Source organism: Patella vulgata, chromosome 7 (genome assembly GCF_932274485.2).
Source record: "Patella vulgata chromosome 7, xgPatVulg1.2, whole genome shotgun sequence".
Taxonomy (NCBI): domain Eukaryota; kingdom Metazoa; phylum Mollusca; class Gastropoda; family Patellidae; genus Patella; species Patella vulgata.
In genome coordinates, this window is record NC_065885.2 from 21,146,578 (window position 1) to 21,159,056 (window position 12,479).

General features: G+C 34.7%; 1 protein-coding gene across 2 annotated transcripts; it reads left to right on the top strand.

The window, feature by feature from the left end:
- Nucleotides 1–565: 565 nt before the first annotated feature.
- Nucleotides 566–10,898, top strand: LOC126827741 (uncharacterized). Of its 2 annotated transcripts, none has more exons than XM_050557243.2 (2): nucleotides 566–620; nucleotides 6,982–10,898. In XM_050557243.2, exon 2 carries the CDS (start codon nucleotides 7,189–7,191, stop codon nucleotides 9,016–9,018), a length of 1,830 nt encoding a protein of 609 aa, XP_050413200.1. In that variant the 5' UTR covers nucleotides 566–620; nucleotides 6,982–7,188; the 3' UTR covers nucleotides 9,019–10,898. The 2 variants fall into 2 exon arrangements, with proteins under 2 accessions (XP_050413200.1, XP_050413199.1); XM_050557242.2 differs by lacking the exon at nucleotides 566–620 and adding an exon at nucleotides 2,767–3,157.
- Nucleotides 10,899–12,479: the final 1,581 nt, after the last annotated feature.

Genomic DNA, 12,479 nt, shown 5'->3' on the forward strand with positions numbered 1-12,479 from the left:
GGTTATATAACAACTGTAGTAAAGACAAGTAAAGCGAAATTTTGAACTATAAAAAGCAAAACGAAATAGGATCGGTGTTTTAATCAGATTGATTTTTCGGGCAATGTATTTCCGTTTTTCGGGCACAAACAACAGAGAATGTGGAACATTAAGTATATTTCTGCTATTGTAAATTTATATTGTTGTGTAATTGTGTAATTAATTAAAAATAAACAACCATCACAGCTTTGTGGAAAATTCGCTTTAGTAATTGACTGATTCATTCTGAAAATTTGGGTGACAAAATTTTTTTTCGGGCAAACAGCCTCTGCCTCCACACACCCCCCACCCGCACCCCGCCAAACTAGGAATTTGTGTGTTATGTCCCACGATTTCATAATGAGGTTTACCTCGGCCATTCTTTAATATTATAAGTGAAAGGGCGAAATAGCATCCACCAGCACGACAAGCACATAGCTTATACTGTCTCCGCTCGGACGACAACCAACATACATTGGACAAAATAAATCTGAATTTGTTTGCAGCGTCAAAGATCATATTGAGACTTCAATAGGTTTTACGATGGATTAAGAGGAAACATGCCCTTCACCTGCAGATAGCTGCATAGGACTAGGATAAAGGTTTGTAAGAGTATTTCATTACGAATCTGTTACTTTTATTAAATGAAATACGTCTATGAGACTTCTCCTGTAAAATGGAGTTTAAAAAAATATTAAATATATGTATGAAAATTAACCTCTGTTTTTTGGACTATAATTATCCTTTAACCGCTAATCCATTTTCGAACAGGGCAAAATTAATGTGTTAGTACGGTGTCGTGGTTTCATACGGTGCCTTAGTTTTATTAGGTACATAAATCTCAACTTTTACATTGTTTCAAGTACAATAGGCGGACTTATACAACATAAATCAAAACAGTACTTTTGAAGCACCCAGACCCCCAACACCCACCCCACCCCACGTAAACTATAAGTAAAAGTAAAACGACATAAAGAAATAACAAATGCAACAGCAATCAAAGATATAACAATATAAAATAGGGGGGGGGGGTAAAAGATACTCTAGTAGAGTTACATAAAGAATGGAATGAATTGAAATGGGGTTTAACGCCCTACTTTTCTTCACCAACCGGGCACATGAAGACGGAAGACACTTATTAATATGAAGCAGCGGGGTAATCAATTCTCAGCTGTTATAAAATAGATACGCAAACCTATGTGGTACATACACAAGGAACCAAGTCGTTTAAACTTAACCAGGCACATTTTAAATATCAACACTCTGCTCAGTTTTTAAAACACCCGGCTTTCAATATTCTCATATTTTTTGTTCGACTAGTTATTTTTATTTTCTCTACACACGAAGTAAAACAGTTTAGAAGACGTAATAAAGCTATCACGAAAATGATTAAGTTTAGAGTGAAGTTTAAGCGCACGTGTGTCATCAAACCGATACCATAAGTACACAGAATAACAGTTAAAACAAAATGACTTCACACCTCATTCAAAAGTTTGTCGACTTTCTTTGATGTAATTGTAATAGTGCTGAAGTAATCTATCTTTTTCTTACTCTAATGCCAGAATAAATAAAGGCCCATCTCGTCCAATCACTACCCGTAAAGGTGAGAGAGCGCGTGAACTTTTGAAGAGGAAATAACTCTGCGGTATATGTAGTTAACTTTTTCTATTCATTTAGTATGTCTACATCAGCTTTTTGTTTAGTTTTCGTAAGGATGCTAATTCGACCTTGCCGATGTAAATGCATAATTTATGTGTTTCTATGTACATTTTTTTCCATAAGATTTCGCTACGATTCGTCCATTTACCACATATCTATTTGTAAACAACGCTTTGTTACACGGCTTGCTGACCGTTTATTGTCAATATTTTATAAAATGAAAAAAGAACAAGCTAGGCAGTGTATTGTTACTCTTTATAGAACATCTGAATCCATTTAAAAGAGACCTCCTTTTCATTCTATTTCTATTTTTATCTTATTGATAGGGTGGAGAATTATCAAGGTCTACGTACAAGTAATGTAAAGAAATTTTCACATTCTTGAATTGTTCACTTTGTTGTAGCACAGCCTGTCTCGGACATTATGCATATCACTATATATATTATTGCTAAATGGTGCGAAAGTTTTGACTTCAATTGATAAGTTAGCTTATTTAACAAATTCTGTTGTAAATTTGTATTCAACCATTGGGCTTGTGACACCGCTTGTACAGGTCGTTCTAACTGCTAGATCCGACTTCTGAAAACTAAGCCCAAACAACCACTCCAGTTAGTCATATGTATTGGAGGGTGTCGTAATGGCGGAAGGGTTCCGATGTTAGGGACTCCGAAACTTGATCGTATTGAGAGCCAAAGCTGCCATTGTGATCCTCGCTGTCGGGTCATTCGTTTTCTGTCTGCCGTCGAAATGACTGTTAGAATAACGAAAAGTTGTTTTGAGGAACACATAAAAATCACCACCAACAAAGAAACAGAGAATAAGTGTACAGTATTAAAGGAGCTAAACCTCTTTGATTTAGGTCCAAATATATTAATCTGTGTTATTTCTATTAGTGATGTGACAAGCTCTATACGATTAAATTATTGTTTCGAAAGATTAAGCGAAAGTCTGTCCGTTTATTAATTTTAGTTCAAATTTGGAGAAGTAATGTTGATAGTGAAACACAAAATCGGTTGGCTTTATCTAGCATTTTCAACAAAGGAAGATTATCCTTCAACACATTCCAACATATCGAAAACAAATTTTTGACCGAAAGCAAAGAGGTCTAGAACTCTGCTATAGTATCGTATTTGAATCGAAATGGACGTTATACACCGTTGATATTGTTGTATTAACGAGTAGGACTATTTGAGCTATGAACTGCGAATCAGTAGACTGTAAAAATTTAAATATTAGAACCCGAGACCACAGATTGCCACCCACTACAATTTATAACATTTCACTGGATAAAAACTTAAATTCATCTAACATGACACCAGGGAAATATTTCCTTAAAAGACCAGCACAGTACACATTACTTATATAGAACTCTTACCTGTATAAGAACACGTGACCACGTTTTGAGCAGAGCGTTGTTGAGAGTTATAGTGTGACACGACTAGTACCTACATATAGTGAGTGAAACTCTGAACCGCAACAGGTAGGTGGTTAGTTATACTTACATCTTATAGCTTTTATATATTTCTTCATCAACATAACTGAACTTGTAAATGAAATATAGGCAGTAAGTTTAAAGTTAAATATAATTGGACATGTATATGTCAGTACCGTTATCAAAAATGAATTTTATTTCACATATTAAACGATATTAGATAATGTTGAGCGAAGAATAAAATTCCATTCTGGCAATCTGTTTTTTTTTATGTCAAATGTAAAATTAAACACTGACATACGATAAGGTCATATATAATATGCTTCTTTTTTATATGTAAAACAAAATATCAACCACTGGTCAGTTAATTTCGTCATAATTGTTATCGGAATGACTTGCATGAGATTATATGTACTGCAACTCTGATCTGGTACTGGTATCTCGAATTTCGTCTTTCAGATTCGAATTTAACATGCTTATGGTTTTACTTATAATTTATTTAGGCAATCAAAATCTGTAGATTAATTTTTTGTTTTTGTGCTGAATAAGTTATATTATAGCTTAGTTTCTTATCTGATAGCCCTGTTTGTAAACAATAGGGTAATGTTGACTTATGTGTAAGTTATGCTCGAATTTATTTCGATTAGATTTAATACTATAGGAAATATGAAAGCTTTAAAAGCAGACTGGTCCCTATAATGTGATCGATAGATGTTTATTATTATGCATATGTTTCTACTATTGATTTAAAGGATTCATTTAACAAAATACACTATGGTCTGCAACGGTTATAAAAGCTTCCAATTTACTATCAATTTGTATGCTTATTACAACTTTATTATACTCGAAAATCGAATCTGTTTGTATTGAAAAGTAATTTAATTTTAAGTATTACACCATCTGTTATATATATGTAATTGTGTAATGCAGATTTAAACAGTTTTCGTTGAATAATGGCCGTTTGTTTTCACAACTCACTGCAATCTCCCAGTCGATAGTTATAACTGTTAGTCGCGTGTAGGTCTTTTTATGCATACACAGAGAGAGAGAGAGAGAGAGAGAGAGAGAGAGGGAGGGAGGGAGAATCCCACCTCACCGTTGCAATGCTACAGCTTTATTTAATAAAGTTTCGCTTCACTGAATTTATATATACTGTAAAGTTCTCTGTGAACAAATTTATAGATTGCACAACTGTAATTATGACCTTGTACCCGGATAGAGGGTTTTTTTGTGAAGAATTTAGTCTAAATACATTAAGGTTTGGCAATTATATTTTTTAAGAAAAAAGACTATCCCTATTAATAGTCTCTCAGGACGACGTCGTCTCTATTGACACAACAACCTTCCACATTCTTTACATTTTTCTTGAAATAAGAAACATTATGACAGGTTCAAGTAATTATAAGTTAATTATTCCGTTTTTATTGTTTTGAAATGACAGCTGCTTAATTATTCGTATATTTCTTGTTAAATAAATTCCTTGGAGATTTTTCGTAATGCGAATAAGAAAATCTTGTGCCATGACAGTTAAATTATTTAGTAATAAAACAAATTCCATGCAGATTTCTTTAAAGACAGTAAAATAGTAAGTTATGACATGCCCCCGTTTATTGCATACTTAATTAGCTATTTTAATTGTGGCGTTGGGAATAGAAAACTTCTTAATGCATTAAAGTCTCATTCATTTGAACATAAATTAAAGATGCATTATGTAAGAGCTAAATGTTATATAAATCATGAATTAGATACTTATTTACTTGACAAGGCCGTTATCAATTTTCTAGGGAATCGAATGATTGTGATTTTCAACGGATTTAAACGTATAATCGAGACTTTGTTTATTATCGTAACAACGGTAGCAATAACAATCGAGAGTATTCTTTAAACGGTCATAACTTCGCTCAGAATAAAGTAATTTGACGGAATTTTGCAATCCCTATTCATTATCTATTTTTTTTAACAATTATAGCGAGAACTGTCAGCTATTTATCTTACATAATGCATCTTTAATCCATGGTCCGAAAAATGCAAATTACGCACAGCGACTTTAGTGAAAATTTAGTTTTTATTAATTATACTTCCGATGGCCTCCACTACATGAAGTGTATTGATTGTAAGTAAAACGAAATTTTGAACTATAAAAAACGAAATGAAACAGGATCTGTGTTTAATCAGATTGTTCTTTTGTCACAATAAAACTCGCTCGAATGAAGAATAGTTTAGGCTTATGACAAGTGTCTGTAATCCCCCGTTAAAGTTATTTTCCCAACAATTTGTCTTTTCGTTTATGATATATTTGTTTATTCCAAATATTAAGCTGTTAAAAATACTAAATACTAGAAAAGACATTTAATATATCATCAGAACATTTTAATTATGACAGATTTCATAATCTTCTTGGGTCATTTCAGTTAATTGTGGACGGTTTCATTCTGTTTTATTGCATCCTATTGTTCCAGATAGTGTGTCGTATGATGGCTATGATAATGTTTGGTATTATTGACTCATCTCATATAAAGACTTTGATTCAGCCATGTCGATCCTATCTTTGAAACAGCCCATATCATTTATCACTTTTTAAAAGTTATCTACCTACAATTATGTTATCATTATACATATCCATTTTAAGCGTCTTAAATTAGGCGTAAATTTTTGTCAAGGACAATATTCCGTATTTTTGTGTTATGAATGGGGTGGCTTAAGTTGCACTCTACAGATTCGTGAGACATTTTTCTCCATCACAGGGTTTTGAAGAGGAGTTGATGGGGTTCATCATATGGCCAAATCAGTGCGCAATGGACTACAGGGATTTAACCAATGCGATTGTACGTGATAATACGTGGACCGGTAATCTTGTTAGAAGTCTTTGGGTATTCCAACTGGCGTCAAACTGGCATTGATTATTGTACTGTTGACCCAAAAATACCGAACAAAGAAATAATGGGTGGGGATGGGACGAAAATATAAGTTAAAAAATGTAGAGAGAACAGTGAGACTTTATTTAACTATTAATACGTGATGGTATTTAATGTGATTATTCTAGGCAAGCGATATTCAAATCACCACATGAAACACGGTTAATCGGTCGTATGTCTACATTTTTATTCTGAAATATTATTTTTGTTATTTTGAATAATTATTCTGATTATTTTTTTGTTAAGCATTAATTTATAATACTTCTTGGGTAGCATTAAAATTAAATGGACATTTGTTTGAATATTTGTGCCTACAAATTTTCTTATAAAGATCCCATCCTACATTGTTTTGGGGTTTTTTTTCGCTATGGCTGTAGTGTCATACTATGCTATGGTCATGCCACTTGTCACTAATTATAATTAAAAGGAGCGATAGTTGCACATGGATTTTCAAAATCCTACACGAAATTAAGATCTTAGTGAAAGTATTACCACCGCTTTAAATATTATGGATTTATATTTGGTATGGGCCATCGCCTTTCATATGCCAAAACTGTGTCACTATCTCTTCATTGACATTTAGACGATTTCTTTCTTTTAATAATGTGAACTATTTCATCTTTTTGTGATTTTAAGTAACGCGAAAATATAGATAAAGAGATATATTACAATAAAAGTGTTTTAAATAAAGACCCAAGTCTGATGATATCTGTCTGGAATGTGATCGCCTCGACAAACGAGGTGGCGGCAAGCTGAATAATAACATACATACATGTAATTATATATTAACCGAATATTTTGTCCAAATTCTACTATCAATGGGTCAATATGTTCAATCTTGGTTCATTTACCCCGTACAAAGTATATTTGGCCCGATTACAATTTCTTTATACATCGTCCGTACTTTCCACGACACTCTCTAAGTGACACTAATGGCTATATTTGTTATATTTTCAGAATACAAAAAGATCTCAAAATTGGATTATTCCTGTAATATAGATATACCAAATAAAGGGCGTTTTATAAAAGGAAGCGGTTTGATGAATTCACTGTGACCCGAGTGTTTGGTTGTTTTAATAAGTAACTTGAAAATCAATATTTTGATTGGGTGACATTTAAAACGATTGAGTGATAGCGACACTTTATTCGGGTTTTAGTTGCAAAATGGATAACAACGGTTTTCAAAATCTAACCGGTTCCAGTACTGTGTGGGTAGGAAACAATCCATACTTAGTAACCCCTTCTGGTATCATTCCATTAACAAGTGGGTTATCTTCTCTTTCCCTCGGACCAAACCAGATGACAGTACCACCATCAGCAGCAGGAAGTCAAGGTAATCAATATTACGTTGTTTCTGTACAAGAATCTCCTACAAAGGCATCCCCACCAATACTAAACAATCCACGAACTGGGCTTGGTCTATATAATGGAGGGCAACTTACGGCCAGTACACCAAATTTGGGATACGATGCAGGTATAAACAACTTCAACAATTTTCAGTATGAACCCCAGCCATATGGACAACCGAATGAATCTAATTTTAGCCATGGGCTTCCCGGTCAGCCTTATACAGCAGCCTTACTGAGTGGACTTCCAAAACAACAGCTGATGCCACAGCCGATACCAAATGGGTTTGTCGCTCACCAGAATGGTAATGGTAATCATCCACAATATATATCGAATTTAACAAATGCCAATCCTAACCTATCGCAAAGCCAACGCATTTCAACAAGTAACCAATCAGACCATCTACCTCTAGTTTCTCCCAGCCTTTCCAGCTCCAGTACACTTAAGGCCAGTACACCAAACTTGGGATACGATGCAGGTATAAACAACTTCAACAATCTTCAGTATCAACCCCAGCCATATGGACAACCGAATGAATCTAATTTTACCCATGGGCTTCCCGGTCAGCCTTATACAGCAGCCTTATTCAGTGGACTTCCAAAACAACAGCTGATGCCACAGCCGATACCAAATGGGTTTGTCGCTCACCAGAATGGTAACGGTAATCCACAATATATATCGAATTTAACAAATGGCAATCCTAACCTATCGCAAAGCCAACGCACTTCAACAACAAGTAACCAATCAGACCATCTACCTCTAGTTTCTCCCAGCCTTTCCACCTCCAGTATGTCAATTCAAAGTGAATCTTCTTATGGCGCCACGTCTAGCCCTGATACTAGTCTAAACTGTGTCTATGACAGCTCTGATACACTTACCTCAAACGACACAACCCAGTCACCTCACGGATTGTCCAGATCAGATTCTCTTTCAAGTGCTAAACGAACGTCTGTTGGAGAGGTTTTTGATTCCAATGTCAGCGAACAGAATAAACAGATTTATGCGCCCGTTCCACCGTGCTATGAACGACCTATTAATAAAGAGTGCTGCCTGAAATGTGGTAAGAAAGTTTACGCCATGGAAAAGCTTGGGCCTGTTAAAGATTGCTTGTACCATAAATTTTGCTTCAGTTGCGTCGTTTGCGGAACCATCTTAAATGTGAAGAATTATCACGTTAATCCGAACGATCTTGAGGATGTCAATGTTTATTGTACAACACACATGCCTTCAAATAAGAGTGTTTGTGTTGACGCTGCATCTGTGTCTATAAAAGGAGCACTGCGTGTTCCCAAACTGAATAAAATCAATGAACAGATTCGTGGTGGACCAGATGCTATGAAAGGAAACAAAATAGACGCAGAATCAGTAAGTGTTAAAACGGCGATGAATGCTCCTCGACGAGAACTAGAATCCGAGAAAGTAAAATATTCAGGTCATACGTATAACTTGGACGCCGAATCTCTAGGAATGAAACATGTGCCCGTTACCAATCTACAGGCATCCAACAAAACCCGGGAATCTGCATGGCAGCGCAATGGGCGTCAGGTCGAAGGGGTTCCTTCATTAGATGTTATCCGCTATGACACACCTGCTCCGGAGTACGACTATGACAATAAAACTAGAAGATACTATTATACCAATTCGTAAATTGTGAAAGTGCGGGACTTAAATCACACTGATCCAAAACGACATGACTATGTAATGGCGGCAGAGATGGTAAAGCATTGCAATTTTCTTTCAGCGAAGGTTTCTTTTGTGCTCTTCGGGCTAGATAAAGGACAAGCGTGATTACGTATTTTGTGTTTTCCTGATGTCTTAAATATTATATTAGATTCGGTTATGGGAAATTTAACTAACGATTACTTGGCAAGCATGTGTGTAACCGCAGTGCTCTGGTCCTATTTGTTATAATAACTAAGCTTAGATTATCCTAGATTAATGGATAATCGTAACAATATGGCAGCTGATATATAATAATATTTGTATATATATCTAGATAAATATATATCATATTTATAGGTCAATCCCGGTTTTAATAAGTAAATGTTGAATAATAAGTATATACTTGTTAATTGAATAACATAATGAACCGCCAAAGAAATTTTCAGGTTTAACATTGTGGTGAAATAGCTATCATCGTTATCATTCTGTAATAATCTAAAATAATCTGCCAGTCAGGGATATATACTTGGTGTTCCTGTGAATTTAACAATAAGAAACTCAAACCATACGACATTTTCTTAGATTTGGCAATATACATTGTTACACAATGCAGCTTGTGGTTTCCATTTGAAAGACGTCATTTCAGAAGCAATAAGAATTTTATTTGGTGGTTTATTATTGATGAATTAGAGCTTTAAATGTGTAAATAAACATACATTTTATCTTGTATAAACTAATATAACGTGCCATATTGTAACCGAAATAATGTAGTTTGTATTATTAGTATTTACTCCTATATTAATGCTAAAGTTTTATATTTGAATGCACAAAGTAAATATTACTTTTCTAATAAATATTTAAAGCCAGTGACAATATGCGTGAATAACAAGTATAGCGTGGTGATTTAAGCTGCGTTGGTTACGATAAACCTGTCGGACATGGTCATAACAACATTAAGTGTCTTTCTGCGAACATAAAATTAGTTTATAATAATGATTATAAATTCACCAAGGTTTTCATGCTGGAATAAAAATTAATAGATTTAAAGTGTGTACCTTTATCCAGAAATATCTTGGACAACGTTTGATCGTTACAGATATAGTATTATATATTCATTATAAGTTTACATATAACGCTGAAGTAAATTTTATGTTGTTTTTTTTAAACTAACAATATTATTATTGGTGTTTTCTCAACCTTCTAAAGCAAAGGCAACGTGTTAACAATATAACAATAACGAGAGAGAAGCGGTTACATATACGTTGTTGATTAAATTTAGTGGACCCCCCACGGGTCCTGTTCATGGTCCACAACACATTAAATTACACAGAGGGCCGAAAAGGAAAACAAAACATTTAAGTTCTTAAGTTGTATCTATTGAGAAGCTATCATAAACAACCATAATTTATGTGTTGTTAATAGTTTATAATGGGTCGAACTAAAGTAGAAAATAACAAGTCGATTATAAAGTCAGGGTACCTTACATAGTACATATGGTTTTAATATCTTTATATAAGGTATATTCATGGTTCAACTGTTATGTTGGCTTTCTATAGAGAACTTAAAGTTAATTCATTATTAACATTCTTACTGTTCACGACCAAAACAGGTCAGTTTTAATTACACACAACTGGCTGTAGTATAGTTATATATACAAATTAATTTAAGTATAAAAAAGAAGTGACGTATATTTTATCAAAGGTCGAGAGAAAAGAATATAATTAATACATCATAATATGGTATATTTTGAAACAAGAATAGTAAATTGTAGTTCGACCACTGGTATATTTATTCCCGAACGTTGTATACTTATCGATGCTTTTCTAAAGTGATATTTGTAAACTGAATGCGATAAAGGGGCACGCAGCTGTGTTTCATATAATATGATACTATCTTCATTTTCTAATCGTTTATTCAGTTGCAAATTAACACTTTATAAATGTAGCCGATGACGCCTGTTTGATTATAACACTAACTAATATAATACCGACACTGTCTAAATAAAGAGAGCCCCTGTTATTTCTGACTGGAGATGCTCAACGACGCCGAGAAGGGTTCCATGCAATTGCCAAGATATTTCCACATTGCAGGCGAGGCGGGATTCTACACACTACTGAGAAGTGGTTTCATACTACAGGTCGGGCATTCCTAATACAAATCGCGGGATTAATTTCAATATTGAAAGTCTGGACTATGCATTGTCATAGACATGCAGATCACGTACGAATATAAACCAACCTTAGAAATGCCCACCTCCCACCACTACCACCAATATCACCACAACCACGACGACAAAATACGAATTAAAGTGGTATACATATAAAACGTCCTATTAGACTCCATAACACTGTCCAGTTGAAGGGAAGTATGTGGCTAGGTGACCTAAAGGATTTGCTTTATATAACAAGGTCTATCATTTAGTTAAATGTTCAGAACCCAGGTGTGTACGAGACATGCAGTAGCCTATGTTGCCTGTTTAACCTCGTAGGTTTTCTCCGAATCCTTAGTTTATGTTGAGTAGACGTACCCCCCTCTCTCTCTCTCTCTCTCTCTCTCTCTTTCTCTTGATATATCAAGATCCGATACGGAGAAAGTGCCATTTAGTCACATGTTCAGAACCCAGGCGTGTACGAGACATGGAGTAGCCTATGTCGTTAGCCTAACCTCGTAGGTTTCTCGAGTCCTTAGTTTATGTTGAGTAGACGTTACCCCCCCCCTCTCTCTCTCTCTCTCTCTCTCTCTCTCTCTCTCTCTTGGTATATGAAGATCCGATATAGAGAAACTGTGATAACTATAAAACCAGTCCTTTATTAGGGGGTGACGTTGAAGATTACCTACCTTTTTTACGAATTCCAGCCTACATACTTTAACAGGATTGTCAATGAAAGTTAACAATGTTAAATGAGTTGTTGACCGAATGGAATATATTTATCTTGACCTAAATGAAAGTATCGTTAATGGGGTGAGTTGATGTACTATTGTTTAAACAGGCAACCAAATCAAGAGACCTTTACACACAGTTCACGATGAATTGTTAATATATTTGTACTGGCAAGAGTAAAAGGATGGGGAAAGGTAAACTAATTTTACAGTAAAGTGGTCATTATTGATATAATTTAAATCTAAGGCTAATTGAAAGGCGATCTGACAGCTTATTTGATCTCATAAACCTGACACAACTAACAACTTTGAAATGACCTTCATTTTGATTATAGGAGTTAATATATTTCTTTTAAAGTGACCATGTCCTTCAGATAATTTGGCTAATTTTTTGTCAACATAACTATGTTGGATGAGGTATAAAGTAGGTTTTTAAATTTATTTACCTAGGAAAAGTTTGTCCGTGTAAAGCAGTTTCCGCCTACTTGATCGTTGATTTCCAACAACAAAGAGTTCCTTTACTGCACGCCAATGTGTGAACGGGTGTACCTGGATATTTCGTCCTA